The sequence below is a fragment of the Musca autumnalis genome, unplaced genomic scaffold, assembly GCF_047663935.1.
Source record: "Musca autumnalis isolate F117 unplaced genomic scaffold, ASM4766393v1 scaffold_5, whole genome shotgun sequence".
NCBI classification, from domain to species: Eukaryota; Metazoa; Arthropoda; class Insecta; order Diptera; family Muscidae; genus Musca; species Musca autumnalis.
The window spans coordinates 42,186,604-42,209,811 of record NW_027412088.1 but is presented as its reverse complement, the minus strand read 5'-3'; the positions used below and the strand labels follow the sequence as shown (position 1 = coordinate 42,209,811).

Below are 23,208 nucleotides of genomic sequence, written 5' to 3'. Positions count from 1 at the left end.
GGACCAATGTCAGTCACTACATAAACATATGGACGGACATTTCTAAATCGACTCTAAATTATCTGAAACCATATATAGGGTACATTGCCTAAAGTCTGGGGGTAAAACATCACTTTCACCACCATAATATGGAGGGTATAATTGAATTTGTCATTCCGTTTGTAACACAACGATATATTTGTCAGAGACCTTTTAAAGAGTGCGTTTTTCGGGTGCCACCGTGGTGCAATGGTATGCACACCCGCCTTGCACACATAAGGTCGTGGGTTCGATTCCCCGGCCAGGGAACATCAAAACACTTTTCAACGGTGGCAAAATACTCCTCAGTAATGTTGGCGACATTTCCTGAGTATTTCAGCCATGTAAAACTTGCACTCATTGATATGAGAGAAGTCTCCCTTGTCCCTTATGGGATGTTTGTGGAACAATTATTATTATATTCTTGATCAGTTTCAATTCTAAGTCCATATACATAACCACGTCCGTCTGTTTGTCCTTCCGTCTATAGAAATCAAGATATAGACGAGATTTTGCTACAGCCCTAATAGAGCAGTACTCCAGCTTTCGGTAGTTTGAACGTTTTAGCGGCATTATTCATACGACAATGCTGAAATTTGGTATTTAGTCTTCGATAGAAATTAGCAAAAAACTTATGTGGACAAAGTTTTATTCTTATGCGAATATCTTCGCTTTTAGTAGACGTATTCCAAAAGGAAAGCCCGTCAATGAATGAGGAAAATATCCTTTTCCTTTATTATGACTAGACAGCGGAATTTTATGCAACCCCTATTTTTAGTCCGATTCATGTCAAATTTTGGAACTGGGCATATTTTTGGCTTCTGATTACATTGCAATTGAAACATATGACATATGCAAAATTATGCAAAATGCATAAATTTTTGCATATGCAAAATTTATGCATTTTACATATTTTCTTATGCGACAAATATTTCAATAATAGGTACAAAAATGTTTGTGTGTACAATTTTTCTGTTTAAAATTGTCTTCAGACAGGTAAATAAAATAGAGAAATGTATAATCACAGCCACAACTTTCAAAATACGAAAAATCGGGAGGTATCGTTCTATGGGGGCTATATGAAGGCCTGAACCTAAACCAACAAATTTTAGGTGGAAAGTTTTTTACCCCCAAGGAAGTCTTAATATGAAATTTCAGCCATTTAGGAGGGATATTGAGGGCACAACCTTCAAAATACCAGAAATCCGGAGGTACCGTTCTATGGGGGCTATATGAAGACGTGGGCCTATACCGACGAATTTCAGGTGGAAAGTTTTATACCCACAACGAAGACAAAATGCCAAATTTCAGTCATTTTGGTTTGATATTGAGGCCACAACCTTCAAAATACCGAAAATCGGGAGGTACCATTCTATGGGGGCTATATGAAGACGTGGACCTATAACGATAAATTTCAGGTAGAAAGTTTTAAACCACCAACCAAGGCTTAATACGAAATTTCAGCCATTTCGGAGGGATATTGAGGGCAAAATCTTCAAAATAACAGAAATCTGGAGGTACCGTTCTATGGGGGCTATATGAAGACGTGGGCCTATACCGACGAATTTCAGGTGGAAAGTTTTATACCCACAACGAAGACAAAATGCCAAATTTCATTCATTTCGGTGGGATATTGAGGTCACAACCTTCAAAATACCGAAAATCGGGAGGTACTATTCTATGAGGGCTATATGAAGACGTGGATCTATGCGGACAGATTTCAGTTGTAAAGTTGCATACCCCTAACGAAGACTTAATACCAAATTTCAGCCATTTCGGTGGGATATTTAGACCACAAATCCTTGAATATATTTTTGCATATGGTTTTGCATATGCTCATTTTATGCAGATATGTCAAAATATGTCGAAATATGCACGATATGCAAAATATGCAAAATATGCAAAAATTTCTGGGCCTAATACGTTCTATTTTGTAATAAAACGAGTTTCTGTCGAATCAGATTTTCTCTACGACCATCGTAACCATATATGCATTTGCATAGGATTCCGCAGTCTAATTATGACGCAAAATAGGTTTGCGCACATCCCACTTTCTCATTTTTTATTTGAATTGTACTGACGAGTATCTCAATAATGAAGACATTTATTCGATTCACACGGTGCTCTTGAACCAACTTTAAATGAAGGAGCTTACACCTGGGAAGTTTTTTTGCGGATTCTAAAACTACAATGTTCCGGTGCGTTTTTTAAATAAATCGCGGTCAAAGTTCTTATTTTTAGAATTTTTTAAGTTTTCAAATTTTGCTGGGAAACCGCAAAACCTATCGAAATGGAACTTAAGAAAATGTTCTAGCAGTGAAAATTTTCTACAAGATTGTCCTTTGCGATTTTTTCGTAGGTTTTGCCATTTTTGATATATAGAAGTTCAAATTTGAACAATTCACTGACTGTATCATCTCCTTATAAAACAATGTCATGACTGAAAGTTCCCAACTTAATCTTATATATCTCAAAAATGGTATTACCTAGGAAAAAATGATGGAAGCCACTCTTGTAGAGAATGTTCACAGTTACAAGATTCGTTCTTGTCCCATTTCGATAAGACTTGCGGTTTCCAAGCAAAATCGAGAAAACCTAGCAAAAAAACGAAAATATCTCAAAAATGGCAAAACATAGGAAAAAATCGTAGCGGTCAATCCTCTAGAGAATTCACAGCTACAACATTTTCTTAAGCCTCATTTCGATAGGACTTGCGGTTACCAAAAAAAAATTGCGAAAACCTAAAATGTACCTAAAAATGTGAACTTTGACCGCGATTTATTAAAAAATCCCTCCAGCGATTTTTTTAATTTTTTTGGAATATTCTCATTTATGAACATTGCTTTTTCAGAATCCGTAAAAACTTCCCAGGTGTAAGCGGTTTTCATTTAATGTTAGTTAAGGCGCACCGTACATGACATTGTTTTATAAGGAGGCCATACAGTCAGTGAATTGCCCAATCTGAACTTCTATATCTCAAAAATGGTAGGGGCTATGAAAATATTACAAAAGACAATCTTGTAAAGCATTTGTTATTTTTCTTTTACTTTTTCTTTAGTTCCATTTTAATAATGTTAGCGGTTTCCAAACTAAATCGTGAAAACATAGAAAACCTAAAAATGTGAACTTTGACCGCCATTTATATAAAAAGCCCTCCGGCGATGTTTTTTTTTTAATTTTTTTCAAAAAAAACTTTCCAGGTGTAACCTCCTTTCATTTAATGTTGGTTCAAGAGTATCGTGTTCAACAATGAAGACATTCTGAGCTTTAAAATGCTCCGAATTGGGTTACCAAAATTGGTGGAATGCTTGTGATGTTGAAAGAGACGCTGGGATATACCAAATTGAGTTATTGTAAAAGGCTCTAAGTTATCACAATTTTAATATTTTGAAGTTTATACTTTAATGACAAATACCTCTGCTTCTATTTGGTGTATTAATGTCATGTAAAATGGTAATCAAGAAAACTAGCTATCAGTACCAAGTAAATGTCGACAATAGTCAAATATAGAATTAAATATTTTTTATTTTGGTTCAGTTCGGCTTAAGTCATTTGGTATAAAAGCCAGATGAAAACTTTAGAATCTACCTAATAGAAATATGTACGTGTGAAAAGATTACGCACAGGGGTAGTGGTGTAGGGTATGACATAGTCGGTCCCGTCCCCACTATAGACTTTGCTCACTTGTTTGTCAATAACATCTTCAACAAAAAACTTTCTTGAAGAGAATTTTCTTTCGTGTTGGCGTGTTATGATCTATTGAAAAATTAGGAATCCACAGAATTCCCACACATTCAACCAGTTAACGTAGTCGAGTCCTATCATTATGTCGTTGATTCTCAATGAAGGTAACATAACAGAAATTTTTGATTTGCTTTTTGCAGCAAATAAACAAACTTACAACCGTGTCAGCGTTTCTCAATTAAGATGAGCCACAAAATTTTGTTTTTCAATATAGTCTGGCTTTAATATTTTATTAAAATATATTATTTATTAGTGTACACCAAACACAAACAATTACACTTCTCAACTCATACATATCTAAGTATTTATGTATATAAAATTAGTGTCTTTATTAGCTCACACTGGTTTTGTGGTTATATTTAATTTACATTTGATATGTATGTACGTATTTTGGTTTTCAAAATTACCCAGATCACCACTATCATACTAAATCCACGTCAAAATAATTATTGTTGTTTAAAGATTATCAGCACCAATTGTCTATTTCATATTGAGTGTACATTAATGATTATTTCAAAATAATTTCATAATTTCAAAATAATTTAATTTATATTATTAGAAAATACACTATTATATTTATTGGATAACTTTTAGGTTTGTAATTATTATTTTGTTTTAACACCATTTTTACCTGCCATGCTTGCACAATTGAAATTAATGTAGGTTCCAATAAATTAAAAAAAGTATTTGCTAGTACTTCTTCGATTAGACTAATCTTCAATGCCGTCTTGACTTATACTGATTATCTCGCACCAAAAGATCGGTATAAATAAGTAAAATTATGACAGTTTCTTCTTCGGTTATCAGTAAAAATCATCGCAAGCTCTCAGTCAATGAAAATCTAAATTAAAATGCATGAAATCCATGTGTAATGTATAATATTTAAAGAGTTAGCTTCTCTTTGAAAAATAAATAAATTGTATAAGAGAAAACGGAGGATCACATGTTTAAAATAATCATCTTCGTCATTATAAAGATGAGTGTACTATTCATCTTTAAAGGTCGTGTGCGCTTTGTATAAGAAGGCGAAATGGAAACTAAAAGTCAAGTTCGAACCTACTTCGCATAAAAGAAATTTCGAAATCCTTTTAAAGTTCTCATCAAAACTTCGAAGAATTCGTACGAATTTGCGAATATGCACCATATTTGTATAATACTAAAGGAAGATTTAGAAAAGTTTAGTAATGTGCTAGGGATAATATTTAATACCGGTTGGCATAAGAAACTTTGTGAAACTCTCAAAATTCCATATAGAAGTTATGCCAAATTCCAAAATTTCCAAATCGGTAAATTATTCCTAGAAATTTTATTCTATTGCTAAAACTTTCTTCGACAAATTATAAAGGTTGAACAAAGGATACATATCATCAACCAGCTGCTCTACAGTCTTCAAGAAAATATCGTGTGACATATGCGGAGCATTTCCTACAACAATAAGATCTGCTGTACTAATATATAAAAACTAGCAAAGTACCCGCTACTTCGCATGCAGAAAAGATATATAAAACAAATAAAAAATATATAATATAGAACGGTGAACATGGAAAAAATGTTTGTACTAATACCTATTTTAATTGATATTTATTTTCATGTAAGTACTATTCGTACCACATAAGTCCGATTTTCCTCACGCCTACACATCAAGATCCAGCCATAATTGGTGAGATATTTTAATTGGGGTGCTCAACGCCAAAACGGCCTAACCCACCAACCGCGATCCTCATGTCCAGCTCTATTATGTTCCCCCAAAACCATTTATAGTACTATTTAGTACTTTACATAAAAATACGAACCTCCTCCTAATATTTCAAAATTCCCTCTACGCAATAACAAATTGTACCAAATCCTGTACCATATAGAACAATTCGTATATTTACGGTACATATTTCCTAAATCTGACGCTATTACCAAATAACAACAGTAATCTTAATTCTAAATCTCACGAATGCAGGTCTATTCGTTAGTCCAATACAAAATTGTACCATGCATAGAACCATATTCGTACCCCTAAGGCTACCAAATTTATTGTACCAAATGTAGTATTTTTTGTAAACATAAGTACGAATTTTCAAAACAAACTCCAACATTAATCTCAATTCCAAATTTCAAGATTACAGCTCTAGCCGTTCGCGCAAATCCGAATTGTAAAAAATTTGGTACCATTTAGTACTTTTAGCACCCATAAACAAAAATTTCCAAAACTACCTCAATCCTACACTTCAACAGGTATTTTAATTCCAAATTTGAGGATTGCATTTGCATCAGATCACCGAAATCCAAATTGTACCAAATTTAGTACCATTTAGTACTTTTCGTACCCATAAGTACAACTTTTTAAAACTACCTCAGTGCTATGTTCAAACAATAAGCTTAATTCGAATTTCAGGATTCCAGATATATCCGATCACTCAAATCCAAATTTGGTACCATTTAGTACTATTTGTATCCAAAGTACGAATTTCCAAACCTACCTCTATCAACAACATCAATTTTAATTCCGAATTTCACGATTCCAAATGTATCCTATCACTGAAATCCAAATTGTACCAGATGTAGTACCATTTAGTGCTATTCCTACCCATAACTAAAAATTTCCAAAACTTTATCAATCCTGCACTCCAACAGTACTCTTTTTCCAAATCTCGGGATTCCAGCTGTATCCGTTCACCCAAATCCAAATTGTACCAAATTTGGTACCATTTAGTACTATTCGTACCCATGAGTACGAATTTCCACAACTACCACAATCCTACACGCCAACAGTAATTTTAATTCCAAATTTCAGGATTACAGCTGCATCCGATCACCATTATCCAAATTGTTACAAATTTGGTACCGTTTAGTACTTTTCGTATCCAAAGTACGAATTTCCAAAACTACCTCTATCAACACTCCAACGGTAATAGTAATTCCGAATTTCAGGATTCCGAATGTATCCGATCACACAAATTAAAATTGTACCAAATTTGGTACCATTTAGTACTATTCGTACCTATAACTAAAAATTTCAAAAAACTTCATCAATCCTACACACCAACAGTAATTCTTATTCCGAATCTCGGGATTCCAGTTATATCCGTTCACCCAAATCCTAATTGTACCAAATTTGGTACCATTTAGTACTTTTCGTAGCCATAAGTACGAATTTTCAAATGTTTCCCAATCCCACACTCCAATAGTAATCATAATTTAAAATTTCACTACTCCTGCTCTATCCGATCACTCAAATCCAAATTGTATAAGATTTGGTACCATTTAGTACCTTGCGTACCCATAAATACAAATTTTCAAAACTACCTCAGTGCTATGTTCAAACAATAAGCTTAATTCCGAAGGATTCCAGATACATCCGATAACTCAAATCCAAATTTGGTACCATTTAATATTATTCGTATCCAAAGTACGAATTTCCAAACCTACCTCTATCAACTCTCCAACAGCAATTTTAATTCCAAATTTCACGATTCCAAATGTATTCCTTATTCCAAATCTCGGGATTCCAGCTATATCCGTTCACCCAAAACCAAATTGTACCAAATTTGGTACTACTTAGTACTATTCGTACCCATGAGTACAAATTTCCATAACTACCTCAATCTTACACGCCAACAGTAATCTTAATTCCAAATTTCAGGAGTACAGCTGCATCCGATATCCGTAATCCAAAATGTACCAAATTTAGTACCATTCAGTACGTTGTTCCCATAGGTCCGAATTTCCAAACCTACCTCTATCCAACACTCCAACAGTAATCTAAATTTCAAATTTCAGGATTCAAAATGTATCAGATCACCCAAATCCAAATTGTACCAAATTTGGTACCATTTAGTACTTTTCGTAGCCATAAGTACGAATTTTCAAAAGTATCCCAATCCCACACTCCAATAGTAACCATAATTTCAAATTCCACTATTCCTGCTCTATCCGATCACTCAAATCCAAATTGTATAAGATTTGGTACCATTTAGTACTTTTCGTACCCATAACCAAAAATTTCCACAACTACCTCAATCATACACTCCAACAGTAATCTTAATTCCAAATTTCAGAATTCCTGCTATATCGGTTCACCCAAATCCCAGTTGTACAAAATTTAGTACCACTCAGTACTTTTGGTACCCACAAGTACGAATTTAGTACTTTTCGTTGTCATAAGTACGAATTTTCAAAACTATCCCAATCCCACACTCCAATAGTAATCTTAATTCCAAATTTCACTATTCCAAATTTGGTACCATTTAATACTTTTCGTACCCAAAAGTGCTAATTTCCAAAATACCTCTATCCTACACTCCGACAGTTATCCTAATTCTAAATTTCAGTATTCCAGCTCCATTCGTTCCCCCAAATCCAAATTGTACCTTATTTGGTACTATTTAGTACCTTTCGTACCCATATGTACGAATTTCGAAAACTACCTCCATATCTCAAACCTACACTCCAACAGTAATAGTAATTCCAAATTTCAGAATTCCAACTTTATCGGTTCGCCCAAATTCAAATTGTACAAAATTTAGTACCATTTAGTACTATTCGTACACATGAGTACACATTTTCAAACCCAACTCCTTATATCAACTCATCTTCTAAACCTTGATTTTCATTCCAAATTTCAAGATTTTAGCTCTATCCGTTTACGTAATACCAAATGGTACTAAATTTAGTAACTTTTAGTATTTTTCGTACACTTATAGTTCGAATTTAAAAAAAAAAACCCTTTTGTACAACTTTCTAACTCTCCATCAGTGAACCTCATTCCAAATTTCAGAATTCTAGCTCTTCGCGTTTGTCTAATACTAAGGGTACCTTTTAGTACCGTTCTAGTTCGAATTTCCAAAAATCCAGCCTTATCTGACACCTTCGGACCAAGAGTGACCCTCACCCAAAATTTCAAGATTGTAGCTTTAGCCGTTTAGTCTGGGCGTTGACTATCAGTCAGTGAGTCAGTCATCATTACTCAACTCTTTTATAAGTATAGATTAAGTTGGTGGCTCACTGTATTTTAAAAAACAAAACCAAGATAAACATAGGAACCAATATTCATGTGCAATGTGGCAAAATGCCAAATTATTTAATACCTGATATGAATGACATTCTAGAAGATGTCATTCCAAAAATTTATTTTTCATTTTTAGTCAATGTTGCTATGTAGAACGCACTTTAAGATTAAGATTTTTCAACACATTATATAATTAGTTAATATTATTAATTATGCATTTCATGTATAATAATTTTTAGGTTTGCATATGGCACACAATATCATCATATTAGGTCTAGGTAATTAGAACAGAACAAACAACGCAAACAGTTCAGTATTTAAACCTCTGACCCTATCACTAGGTTATCATTCAAAAAGTATCTGCATCGTATTTGGTTTTCTTTTTCACAAAACTAAGCATAACTCTCTGACTATGAATGTTTTTAATTGTTTTTTAAAAACCTAATTTTCACAAAATCAAAAAATAAGTAAAGTCCCCAATATATTCCTAGAATTTTCATTCATGCTCAGAAATCTAAAAGTAAACAAATAATGTCAGATAGAGGAATTAAGATCGACGATTTTTATATACGCTATATTAGATGTATAGAATACCAGAAATCACAAAAGCTGCAGGAAATTATCAAACCAAAATTTCAATATTATGATGCTAAATAAGCCAAATTAAATTTTTCAACTTTGGAAAATATAACTCTCAACGTGGTATATGATTCAAAAATTTTATTCATTATATATGGTATATGTATATTTTCTACGAAACTGAACATAACATTCTGTGACAGCATTGAGTGAATTGTTTTTTGTTTAAAATACTTATTTTTCAAAAGACAATAAGAAAAATCCCTTATTATGTTCCTAGAAGTTTCGTTCATTCTAAGAAATTCGAAAGTAAAAAAATAATGTCAAGAATTTAAAAAAAGTCTTACATCATGCTTCATGAGTGCATTTACGATTTCTGAACCCAAAAATGCCTTAGGCGTCTTAGCACCATAAAGGAAATGCATTGTACTATAGCTGGCAAGAAACAAGACTAAGTTCGGTTGTAGGTTTTGCAGTAAGGAGGCTAAGTTTAATTGTTCAACATCAGTCTATTCTCTGCGCAAGTCTTGACCTATGATCAAGGACGACTAGACCAAAGATGAATTTTACGAGCATACACGCAGAAAAATATATATTAGAAATATGTTTGGATCCAAACAAATTTATGTTTGGGACTGGTTGCAAACAAATATGTATATGTTTGGATCCAAACATAATTTGCTTGGGTCCAAACAAATATATGATTGCAACATTATGTAACATATCTCAATTTTATTTGTTTGGGTACCAACATATTTTTTATGGGTGGAGAGAGGATTTTTGTCGAAGAGAGTAACAACAGGTCTCTCGCGGCTGCGGAAGGCTATGGTGTAATAGAAGACGCAGAAGCGAAGACGGAAGGGCAAAAAAGTTTGTTTTTGCTTTGGTGGCGTGTATTCCAAACGCGTGTGTTTCAAAAGCAGACTTTTTTGTCTCTTTCAGTTAACCAACCTAGCAAGCGAAGATCAGTTTTTTGTGTTTTCTTACATAAACTGTGCTTTATAGTGAATTAAATGCCCAATACATTTTATAATTGGAAGTTTTATAATTAACAAGTAAGAAAAGCGTTAAGTTCGGTCGGGCCGAACTTTTTATACCCTCCACCACAAATTTCAGCCATTTCGGTGGATTAATGTGGCCACAACCTTCAAAATACCGAAATTCGGAAGGTACCGTTCTATGGGGGAGATATGATGTCGTGGACCTATACCTAAAAATTTCTGGGGGAAAGTTTTATACGCCTAAAGAAGACTAAATACCAAATTTCAGTCATATCGGTGTGATAATGAGGCTAAAACGTTCAAAATATCGAAAATCGGGAGATATTGTATTATGGGGGCTATAGCAACACGTGGACCTATATAAACATTTTATGGTAGAAATGTTTCTTAGCCTCTGGAAACACAAAATACAAAGTTACAACCGATTCTTTGGTCAAATGGGTCTAATACATTCAAAATATATTAAAATGACGCGTACTTTATAAGGGGTCTTATGTGGGGACTATACCAAAACGTGGACCTATATAACCCAACTTTGGTAGGAATGTTTTCTGGCCTCTGAAGACACAAAATACCAAACTACAACCAATTCTGTGATCAAATGGGTCTAATACATTCAAAATATATTAAAATGACGCGTACTTTATATAGGGCCTTATATGGGGGCTATACCAAAACGAGGACCTATATAACCCAACTTTGGTAGGAATATTTTTTGGCCTCTGGAGACACAAAGTACCAAATTACAACCAATTCGGTGGTAAAATGGGCCAAATATCTTAAAAATTCCTTAAAACGACGACGCGTCACGCGTCATTTTGTATGGGGGCTATACGAAAGCGTGGACCTACATAGCCCGCTTTCAATACCAAAAGTCCTACGTAAATATAACATATTTTCCCAAAATTTCATCAACCTACGTCAATCCGTTCGGACGCTAGAGTGATTTCCACAGACGGACGGACATGGCTATATCGATGTAGAATTGCACGCTGATCAAGAATATATATACTTTGTGGGGTCTAAAATGATTATTTCGAGTAGTTACAAACGTAGTGACAAACTTAATATACCCCCATCCTATGGTGGAGGGTATAAAAACGTGAATGGAAATATTTTATTGCACAAAGAAGAAATCGCATATAATATTGGTAATTACATCAATATATTTTTCATATTCATACATACATATGTATATTTGAAATATGGATGTACCTAATTATTACATTATATAATCATTTGATTCCAAATGCCGATTTCCCGCTGATGATTTCAACTTTGAGGAAAATGTGTTTTATTTCACAACTAAGTAGAAGCTTTCTACGATGTTTCTGAATATTTTTATACCCTCCACCATAATATGGAGGGTATAATTAAATTTGTCATTCAGTTTGTAACACATCGAAATGTTCATCGGATACCATATAAAGTATATATATTCTTGATCAGGGTAAAATTCTAAGTCGATATAACCATGTCTGTCTGTTGAAATCAAGATACAGCTCGCAATTTTTAAGAAAGAGCATTGTAATTTAGTGTGGACGTTTCTATTACTCCTAGGATGATTGGTATTGCAAATGGGCTATATCAGTCCACGTTTTGATATAGTCCCCATATAACAGCACCACCCGATTTTCGGTATTTTTAAGGTTTTATCACACCAAAATGACTGAAATTTGGTACTTAGTCTTCGTTGGGGGTATACAACTTCCCCCCCCCCCCCCCTCAGAGTTTTGTCGGTATAGGTCAACGCCTTAATATAGCACCCATAGAACGGTACCTACCGATTTTCGGTATTTTGAAGGTTGTGGCCTCTATATTCCTCCGAAATGACTAAAATTTGGTATTTAGTCTTCGCTGGGAGAATAAAACTTTCACCCAGGATAGGCCCAAGCCTTCATATAGCCCCCATAGAACGGTACCTACCGATTTTCGGTATTTTGAAGGTTGTGGCCTCAATATTCCCCCGAAATGGTTAAAGTTTGGTACTTAGTCTTCGCTGGGGGTATAAAACATTCTCCTGGATTTTTTTCGATATAGGCCCACGCCTTCATATTGCCCCCATAGAACGGTCCCTCTCGATTTTCGGTGTTTTGAATGTTATGGCCACAATAATCAATCGAAGTGGCTGAAAGTTGGTAGTTAGTGTTCGTTGGATGTATTCAACTTCTTCCTCTAATTTTGTCGGTATAGTTCCACGCCTTTATATAGCCCCCATTGAACGGTACCTTCCGATTTTCGGTATTTTGAAAGTTGTTGCCTCCAAATTGGCTGAAATTTGGTGTTTAGCCATCATTTGGGGTATAAAACTTCCCATATGAAATTTATGGGTATAGGTCCACGCCTTTATATAGCCCCCATAGAACGGTAGCTCCAGGTTTTCGTAATTCTAAAGGTTGTGACGTCAATATACCACCGAAATGTCTGGATTTTGTTATTTAGTCATCCAAGGGGTTATAAAATATTCCTGAAAAGAATTATTAGTATATGTCCACGTCTTCCTTTATCCCCCATAGAAGCATAACTCTTAATTTTGGTATTTTTTAGGTTTTAGCCACATTATCTTACCGAAATAACGGATATTTGTAATTAGTCTTCTTTGAGTCTAAAATTTTCTGCATGAATTTGTCGGTATAGATCTACGAAATTTTCTGAAATTTGGTAATTAGTCTTCTTCATAAACGAAAGGAAACTAATTGTTCCATTTTACGTCAATATCACTCGTGGTGGAGGGTATAACAGGTTCGGCCCGGCTGGACGCCGTTCTTATTGGTTTAAATGTGACTTTTTATAAATTATTCCATTCCGTTTTTCTTTTATTAAAGTGTGTTATGTATTTCTATGGAATTGTGTATGTACCTATGTGTCTGTTGTTGCTTTTGTGTGTGGTAGTTCTATGCATTTCAATAAATCACAACAATTTATTAATGTGTGCATATGTTAGAGATAGCCAGCGAGCGCTTACTGAGAGCAAGTGAGCATACATTTTAATGTGTTTTAGATTAAAATTTACGCTCTCTTGCTCTCAGTAAGCGCCCACTGGCTATCTCTAACATATACACAACTTTATAAATGGTGGTGGTTTATTGAAATGCATAGAAATACCACACACAAACGCAACAGCAGACACATAGCTACACACAAAATTTTGGCTTTTGGGTTTGTAATTATATTATATCTAAACAAATATCTGTTTGCACATAAATAAATAAAATAAATTTGTTTACACCCAAACAAACAAATGTTTCTGTACGCCAAAACAAAAATTGCGGGACCCAAACATATGTCGGACTAGTTGCAAACAGACATATGTTAGAGAGGCCTTTTTTCCACCGTGTATAGAAATATGAAATATCCGCTGTTCAGGACATGACATTAATGTTGCTAAGACGGCTTTAATGTCACAATCCAAGAGGAGAATATCAATGGCCGAACTCTCAAAAAAACTTTAAAAAATAATATTTTTAAAAGTGTGAAAGGAAAATAAATTATCTCATCTCATGCAGACAAACAAACAAACTGATGTTTTTACGCTGATAATAATAAAATGGCAAGAGAGTTGTTGGTGGATGTTCGTGTAAAAAAACAACAACAAATCCTTCTAATTAATTTCGTCTTTATGTGCATTTAGGAATCCGCACAACTAAGAATTCATATAAATCCATGAAGCTCAGTCATGTACAACGGTCAGTCTATCAACGATTGCTGACCGCAATCGAACAAAAAAAGTGTCTCCATAAAAAAACACTGTAAAAATAAATTCACCAACAAAATTAATAATAACAATATTTCCCAACAAAATTTGATAAGACCATCAACATAGTGGAAAAATTCAACACCAGCAAATTTATCCGCCAAATTGAGTGAATCAAAAATACAAATATAAAGTAAAGATAAATAATATGGCTTCCTTACTCATTCGAACAGGTGATTATTCATATTTTTATAGCCTAAAAATGACCGATTATTACGCGGGACATGGCCTAGTTGTAATAATTTGGGTTGGCAAAGAGGTTTTAAGGTGTATTTCGCAGGGTATAGTAGAAAGATTCCAGGGGATTGTTTGACCAAGTACCGAAATTTCGCAATAATATTATATACTCTGGCGTTCTTGTTTCCTTTTAGTGGCCGAGAGAACATGATCCAGGAAAAAAATGTTTGCTGCGGTGCTGACTTTTTACTTTTGAAGCGTATCCTTGTGTGACTTTTGAAGCTTATCCCCTTCAATAATTTGCATTAGGAACATTTGGTGATCATTTTAGTAGCTACTGTAATTCATGATTACATGATTCTTCCAAATTGTATTCAGAGATTTCTTTATATTGAAATGTGTTTTTATATCTGACTATAACCTCTAAAAGATTGTTAAGATTAAATAGCCACATAAAAGAATAACTTATAATGCGTCCTCCTATTTTCTTTCCAGCCCTCTTTATAGGAATATTAAGCTGTGTTTTTCACTATATCGCCGCTGGAACAATAGCCCCCTCCGCCAAGGCAAGTCGTAATCTGTTTGCAGTTAATCTCTTCTCAGTTGTGGCACCCGAATACCTCAGCACTAATGTTGTCTACTCACCAGCTTCAATACAGACATGCTTGACTCTGGGCTTTGCTGGAGCTGGTGGTGAAACGGCAGAAGAAATGCGTAAAGTTTTATATCTTGGTGAAGGACACAAACGTCAAGTGCTACAAAATTATGGAGAATTTTTAAGTGAACTCTTTAAAACTCCGAAGGCTAATGGTCCCATTCTTAAAATGGCCAATCGTTTATATGTTAATGAAAACTTGAAAATTGCTGAGGAATATAACAAAATTACCACTAAATATTTAAATGCCAAGGCGGAGAATGTAGATTTCCGAAATTCCCAGGAAGCAAGTAATAAAATTAACACATGGGTTGAGGAGCAAACTGAAGATAAAATCAAAAATCTTATGCAACCTGGTTCTGTGGATGGTGGCACCAGTGCCGTGTTGGTCAATGCCATTTATTTCAAGGCAAAATGGCTGAAGCCTTTTGGTGATTTGGCTACACGTAAGCAGGAGTTTAAAATGGATAACAAACAAAAAGTTCAGGTTGATATGATGTATCAGAAAGATGAATTCCAATATGGTGAATTACCAGAATACGAAGCCAAAGTCTTGGAAATGCCGTATGAAAATTCCGATTTATCAATGATGATTATTTTACCCAATGATGTTGCGGGATTGGCCAAATTGGAACAGAAATTAAAGGGTGTAGATCTTAATGAGATTTCTTCGAAATTGCGCATACATGATGTTGATGTATATTTACCGAAATTCCGTATTGAATTCGATGTTGATTTGAAGGAACCCTTGCAGAAGGTAAAGTTAAAGTAACAACCCTCTCCTATCATCAACATTTTTTGATTCAAATGTTTGTATGTGTTTCTATGTCTTTACAGATGGGTTTAAATTCCATGTTTTCCAATTCCGCTAATTTTAACTACTTGTTTTCCAATCCCGGTGCATCCCAAAAAGTCTCGGATGTTAAACACAAAGCTTTTGTTGAAGTCAATGAAGCCGGTTCAGAGGCAGCTGCTGCTACATGTAAGTAAATTTATACACAGCAATACCATTATACTTCACTACAATGGGATTGCAATAATGATTCGTTTTTAAATATTTTTCCAGATATGAAAATTATACCCCTGAGTCTGAACATGAACCAGAAAACCTTTAAGGCTGATCATCCCTTTGTGTTTGCCATACGCAGTAAAACGGCTGTTTACTTTGCTGGTCATGTGACCAAATTTTAAAAGATGTTGTTATTATTTTATTTATAAAATTCAGAAAAATTTTGAAAATGTATATCTTTTTTTGAAAAAAGGAAAAAACTTAAATAAATAACATTTTGGGCGTATGAACCGACAAAAGTATGGATAGCTCAAAGATTTGCGGTAAAGCTCAAAAATTAGCGGGGATAACGATGGATAGGAAAACCTTCGGTAAAATGTCCAAAGAATCCTCGAATAGACATTTGTGTTGGTGGTGCCACAAGTATTGGGCAAATAGGGCCCAAAATTTTAGAGATATTTAGAGATCCAAAGTTTGAACCAATTGGTACGTCTATGAGAAATCGCGCCTACCATTTTAGCGAATATTTTCGAACTTTTGTGGTGGAGGTACCGTAAGGAGTGGACCTATAAGCACCACCTTCGAATTTCATGTACTATTCGAGGAAATATTATAATATCCAAAGTGTGGACGAACGCAGTATTCGGTTCGAGTTCTCCAGCCACTACATATGGTGCCATAGGGGTTTTACATATTTCGGACTGTTTTCTCAATAACTTTGGACTTGCCCCTGAAAAAAAAACGTTTACTGTCGTAATTGAGGCAGCGAATGCAAGTTGCTTCAACAAAAATCAAAGTGATTCGGGAACAGGTCTTAAAGTGAATTTATCCAAAATTTTGTGGGGGAAGTACCCGTAGGAGTGGAGACATGTAGCCCATATTCAAATATGATCTATATCTTGTAGATATATTAGGATGTGTAAAGTATGGACCAAATCGGTCACTCCCATCAAGAGTTATCGTGCGCACAACTTTTCCGAACATTTTTGAGCTTTTGTGGGGTGGTACCTGAAGGAGTGGACCGATATGGTTTATCTTCGAACTTAAACTAAGTTTGCACAAAACTTTATGAAGGCCACATTTTGGACCGAATCGGCACATCCTTTCGAGAGTTATCTTGATCTGCAACCACTACACATGGTGTCAGAGGAGTTTTTTTTTTTGCATCTTACAGGCTATTTGCTCAGGTAGTATGCACTTGCCCCTGCAGAAACTTGTACCGCCGTATGCACGGAAGTGAATACAACTTGTTACAACAAAAATCAAAGCGATTTGAGAGCAGGTCCTAAACTGAACTTTTCCAAAATTTTGTGTGGGAGGTACTCGAGGGTGTGGACCAGTAGAGTCCATATTGGAACCTCATCTATGTCTGGTAGAAATTCCATGATGTGTAAAGTATGGACCAAATAGGTTACTACGTTTAAGAGTTATCGTTCGCACATTTTTCCGAACATTTTCGAACATTTGTGGGGGAGCTACCTGAAGGAGTGCACCGATATGGCTCACCTTCGAACTTAACCTAAGTTTGAAGAAAATATTACGATACCTAAAATTTGGTTCGAATCGTTTGATCCCTTCGAGAGTTATCGTTCGCACCAGCCAGCCAGACAGACAGACAGACGGACATTGCTAAATCGACTCCAAATTGTCTGAAACGGATTTCGTCCAAACCTACTTCGGGTCTAAAACCAATATTTTGCTGAGGCACATTTGTGTATGAAAGTATGAATGTTATCATAAATTCTGAGGGTCTAAAAAAATTTTCAATATTATGCTATATTAGCCAAACATCATTTTCAATCCTGGCAAATATAACTCTCCCATCTGGTTCAACATTCAGAAATTGTATTCATCATATTTGATTTGTTACAAAAAAGCCTTACACGTCCCAACACCACAAAGGAAATCGGTTAACAAATGGCTAAGTTATAGTGGTTTAAGTCTGAAAACCCCCACAAAAAAACTATAACTGAATTTCTCATAATTTTCAAAAATATAATGTTTTTTTTTGTTTTGTTCAATAATTATTTTCAAAATTATGAGAAATTCAGTTATAGGTTTTTTGAGGGGGTTTTCAGACTTAAACCACTACAACTTAGCCATTTGTTAACCGATTTAAACAATTAATAACTTGTTCTAAAGATATTATTCATCCCTTTAAAAGGAAGAAGGATCACTAGAAATCCGTTGTGAAAAAAGAAGATATGTCCGTCTAAATTTGAAAATGTAAGATACCCAGATTTTCACCACTTTTAACGTTATAAAGAAATAAAACGAAGTGACCCGAACGAACTAAAGGCATTGTCAATATAATTTTGGATCAGAACACTTGAATATTTTCGGGTCAAATTTTATAGCACAATGTCATTTATCGACATTTTCCGAAAAGTTTGCACATTCTTAAGGCCAAAGCTGCCTGAAGGAGCGTTCCAATGCTTCTGCCATGTATTAGAGAGTTTTCAACTACTGTCTTCGCTACAATGTTTGTCTTTGTGTTGGATCGAAAATCTCAATGATTTGGCTGTTATATGCCAAAATATCCAAAAAAAGTCAATAAAAAACTTAAAGTCAAAATCGGGAGGCTCGATTTTCACGGTAGATATATGGTCCAGTGGACTTTTTTTTCTCAGTTCAATCCCAGGAATCAGAAACGCGAAGGGCTCATTAAGGTTTTTTTCCTTCCACACAAATCGCCCCACCCTAATTTATACCCTATACCACAATGTGGAAAAGGGTATTATAAGTTTGTTTTGGTAAAAATTTATGTAACACCGCGAAATATTCGTCGGAGACCCCCAATGTGGTATACCAATCTTCATAACTCGACGAGAGAAAGCGATTTTGAGATGTGTGTCCGTCCGTCCGTCCGTTTGTCCATTATAAATTGTAAACACGCTTCAGGCCGCAATTATGGACTGATCGTCACGAAATTTTGTATGGAGGTCGGGTTCAGATCAGAAATGGACCAAAAAAATAATATTTATCCAATTTTCTAGCGGCTCTGTAGGTCTCAATAATAGTCCAATCAACGCGTAATTTTAAATAAGCTAAGAGTATATCACAAGCGAGAAGCTTGCAATTTGAGATGGCGATCGGATAATATTTAGAGGGTTAAATGGACCAAAACTTTTGCGTGAAAATTGTGAAAATTTTTAATATACAGCTTATATCTTAATTCCTGGAAGTGACATTCCGGACAAGTGAGATATACTTGAAAGTGGAACGCTTGACCTTTCAATTGATGCCAATTATGTTGGTGTGCATGATCAGATAACAGAGTTACAGCCCAATATATTCCGTTATTTGTTTGTAGTGTAATAATAAACTCGCTAGAAGTCGCAATTATACATCAATAGTCACGAAATTTTGCACCGGGTAAGAGTATAGGTCGAAAAAGATGCCTACAATTTTGAATGATGATCTGATATTCTTTAGCGGGTGAAATGGGCCATTACTTTAGTATGAAAAATATAAAAAAATTATTTTTGGTCGTGGTTAATTCCTTCTCGGGGGAGGCTGTAACCCCTAGAGAACGCGTCGCAGGTGGCGGATAGCGAATGCTTCCCAGATATGGGTGGTAGGAGGGAAATCAAATACATCCCGCGGACCAAACAGCTCGGAGAGAATACTTCGAAACAAACCACTTCATTGGGCTTATCGCAACATAATCTGTGAAATAGAGGTTAATGTAAGTGGTACGTACGTGGGCAGACAGGCGTACGTTGAGTTGAAACGGCGGAGGAACCAATAACGGTCAACGGCGGGCAACATGGCTTACGGTAGTAAGTCACTGCACACATAGCATGTCTGTATGCTCTAGCCAGCAGCCCTGGCAACAGAATCGGATGCGGTAGCCTAATCTGCTGCTCATCTTAAACTACTATGATTAATGAAACCACAACAAGAAATAGAAATCAATTGATAAATCAGATGACGACTTTTGGCATGAAATCAAGGATACGAATTGGTACATGGAATGTAAGGACGCTTTTGGAAACATCAAAACTATGTCAGGTGTGTAAGGAATGTTCACAATACAATATAGATATTTTGGGCCTAGCAGAAACACGGTGGCCAGAGGTAGGAGAGTTCCGAACAAACAACAACTATTTCCTTTTATTCTCTGGGAGACCTAAAAATCAACCTAGAGCCGGCGGTGTTGGCCTCTTACTATCGAACTATGCACAAAAAGCGATGTTAGACTGGAAACCTCACACAGATCGCATTATAGAAGCACGGTTCAGGACGAAGGCCAGAAACTTGACTATAATACAATGCTATGCGCCCACAGAAGCGGCTGAACTCGCAGCTAAAGAAGAATTTTATAACAGCTTAAATTCTGTATTGACAAATGTACGCGGGGGTGACATAGTCATGCTTATGGGAGATTTTAATGCCCAAGTGGGCAGGGACAACACCAATCTCCAAAATGTAATGGGCACCCACGGAATTGGACGTCTGACTGAGAATGGCAAACTTCTTGCCGAAACTGGTTCGACGCACAATCTTCTGATTGGAGGCACGCTATTTCCACATAAAAGAATACATAAAGCAACATGGACATCTCCGGACCACCGCACGGAAAACCAAATTGATCATATCCTGATAAGCAGCAAATGGAGAGGCTCATTACTCGACGTACGAACCAAAAGGGGAGCGGATGTAGGAAGTGATCACCACCTTCTTATTGCAACCGTCCGATTAAAAATAGCTGCTATAAAGAAAGAAGCCAAGTGTTCACGGAAGTTTGATATAGATCGTCTAAAAATTAGGGAGGTTTCTACAGCCTTTGCAAACCCTTTAAGAGAAGCCCTCAGCAACATCCCCGTTGAACAACGAAGCTCATGGAGTACTGTCAGAGAAATATATCTATCATCAGCCAAGAACAACATTGGATACGCCCATAGTAAAAGAAAGCCATGGATTTCCGATGAAACTTGGGACATAATACAAAACAGGAAACTTGCTAAAGAAGCGATAAATGCTGCAAAAACGAGGAATGCTAGGATGGAAAAAAGTAACCAATACAATAGATTGAACCGCGAGGTAAAGAGAAGTGCCCGCACAGATAAACGGAAATGCATCGATCGTATTGCAACAGAAGCCCAGCGAGCAAGTGAAACGAATCGTAGCCGTGACTTATATAGAGCCACAAAGCTTTTGTCAAATCGACCATTCACATCTGTTAAGCCTATCAGGGATGACGATGGTACACTGATCACGGCAAGAAGCAAGCAAATTGCGGTATGGAAGAACTTTTACACAGAATTGCTATCAAACGGAGCGGATAATGATGTCGAGTTTCAATGTAACTGCCATACACACGTTGAAAACCCAAATATGGAAACCGACTTTCCCTCCATAAGTGAGATAGCTGAAGCTATAACAACTTTAAAAAATAACTAGACAGCTGGCGTTGATAATATAGCTGCAGAGTTGATAAAAGTTGACCCTTTAGTGAGCGCAAAGCTCCTATACCCTATAATTACAAACTTCTGGGAAAATGGTACTTTAGACGATGAAATTAAAGAAGGTGTAATAGTAAAGTTGCCAAAAAAGGGTGATTTGTCAAGATGCTCAAACTGGAGAGGTATAACAATATTATGCACCATCAATAAAGTTATAACCTATATAATAAACAAACGAATCAACTTAGCATACCCTGAGCTGTGTCGAGCAGAACAAGCTGGCTTCCGCCCCCACAAATCGTGCGTTGATCATATCAATAGTCTTCGCATAATAGTTGAACAAAGTGTCGAATATCGGTCGCCGTTATACCTAATTTTCATCGACTTTCAGAAAGCGTTTGACAAATTACGCCGCCAGGCAATATGGGCTGCAATGCGGTGCAAAGGTTTTCCCGAGAAAATCATAGAACTTGTTAGGCACCTGTACAACGGAGCAAACTGCCGCATATTGTAGAAGGAGTTCTTAGTGATAAGGTTTTCATCAAAGTAGGAGTAAGGCAAGGCTGCATATTATCCCCAACACTATTCAACATAGTCCTAGATGTTGTTATGAACCAAGCACTCCAAAGCCAAAGGGGGATTAGCTGGGGACTACATGGATTCCTGCAAGATCTTGACTATGCTGACGATATCTGTCTACTTGCGCACACATATGATGATATGGCTCGCAAACTCAAATCAATAGCTACAATTGCCGCCAATGCCGGACTTCATATAAACATTGAAAAAACAAAAGCAATGCGACTAAATACAACGAACAATCGTCCATTTCTTCTAAACGGAAAACCGCTGGAAAATGTGCAATCTTTTATATATCTAGGTAGCACTATTACAAACACCGGTGGAAGCGCTGACGATATCGAGAATAGTATAAAAAAGGCACAGCAAGCTTTTGGACAACTCAAGAACATTTGGACATCAACATCTCTTTCCATTCAAACCAAGATACGTATTTACAACTCAAACGTAACTTCAGTTATTTTGTACGGTTGTGAAACATGGAACGCGGCGCCTCAGCTCATACAGCGACTACAAAGCTTCAGTAATCGCTGCTTATGACGCTTGCTAAGAATTTACTGGCCTAACACAATACCAAACAACAGGCTATGGGAGCTAACGAGTCAAACGCCAATCTATATAAATATAATGGAACGGAAATGGAAGTGGATAGGGCATACACTGCGGAAGGATGCTGGTGATATAACAAGACAAGCCATTGAATGGAATCCACAGGGAAGTCGGAGAAGAGGACGCCCAGCACACACCTGGAGGCGACAAATTGAAAAAGATGTTGAAAGAAGCGGTGTTACATGGAGTGAAATAAAATTATTAGCATTAGATAGAAATAGATTTCATAATTTTGTTCTGGCCCTATGCTCCTTACAGGAGTTTAAAGGAATAAATATATATATTTTAATTCCTTGAGGACATATATATTTCGCAAAGTAGCCTATATATGGAAAAAACTACTGACCTTTCCTCTGATGTAAATTGCAATTAAGTATTTGCTAGATAACGGGCTTACTGCCTAATATATAATGGGTTCTGTGTAGAGAACCACATTTTTATTCCATGCTACATATTGTCTCCCCAAAAGTTTATGTAACACCACGAAATATTCGTCCTAGACCCCTTATTTGGTATGCCGAAATTCATATCTCGACGAGATAAAGCGATTTAGCGATGTGTGTCCTTCCATTAAAAAATGTAAACAAGCTTAAGGCCGCAATTATGGACCGATTGTAACGAAATTTTTAAGGAGTTTGGGTTCGGGCCAGAATAGAAATGATTAGTTTTTGGTGAT

General features: G+C 35.9%; 2 protein-coding genes across 21 annotated transcripts in view; one reads left to right on the top strand and one right to left on the bottom strand.

Annotated features, from left to right (window-relative positions):
* Window positions 1-23,208, bottom strand: part of LOC141405527 (antichymotrypsin-2-like) — a 167,941-nt gene that overhangs the window by 75,846 nt on the left and 68,887 nt on the right. For 6 of the 20 annotated variants that reach the window (XR_012413218.1, XM_073989949.1, XM_073989946.1 and 3 more), the window contains exon 1: window positions 4,394-4,510. The exons of 13 other annotated variants lie outside the window; for them this stretch is intronic. Coding sequence is in view for 6 of the 7 variants with exons in the window: in XM_073989949.1 (XP_073846050.1) it covers window positions 4,394-4,400 (7 nt within the window). In the remaining variant the exon portion in view is untranslated. Of the gene's footprint in view, window positions 1-4,393; window positions 4,517-23,208 lie in introns of those variants that run through there. One more of the 20 variants, XM_073989945.1, reaches the window with a different exon arrangement.
* Window positions 14,154-16,225, top strand: LOC141405931 (serine protease inhibitor 42Dd-like). Its single transcript, XM_073990821.1, has 4 exons — window positions 14,154-14,268; window positions 14,768-15,684; window positions 15,765-15,909; window positions 15,994-16,225. The coding sequence occupies exons 1-4, from the start codon at window positions 14,244-14,246 to the stop codon at window positions 16,116-16,118; spliced, it is 1,212 nt and encodes a 403-aa protein (XP_073846922.1). The 5' UTR covers window positions 14,154-14,243; the 3' UTR covers window positions 16,119-16,225.

Excerpts from the sequence above, each read along its gene's own strand:
- LOC141405931 (XM_073990821.1), top strand. The coding sequence starts at position 14,244 with ATGGCTTCCTTACTCATTCGAACAG. Across the intron at positions 14,269-14,767 it reads TTCCTTACTCATTCGAACAG|CCCTCTTTATAGGAATATTA; the intron begins GTGATTATTCAT and ends TTTTCTTTCCAG. Across the intron at positions 15,910-15,993 it reads AGAGGCAGCTGCTGCTACAT|ATATGAAAATTATACCCCTG; the intron begins GTAAGTAAATTT and ends ATATTTTTCCAG.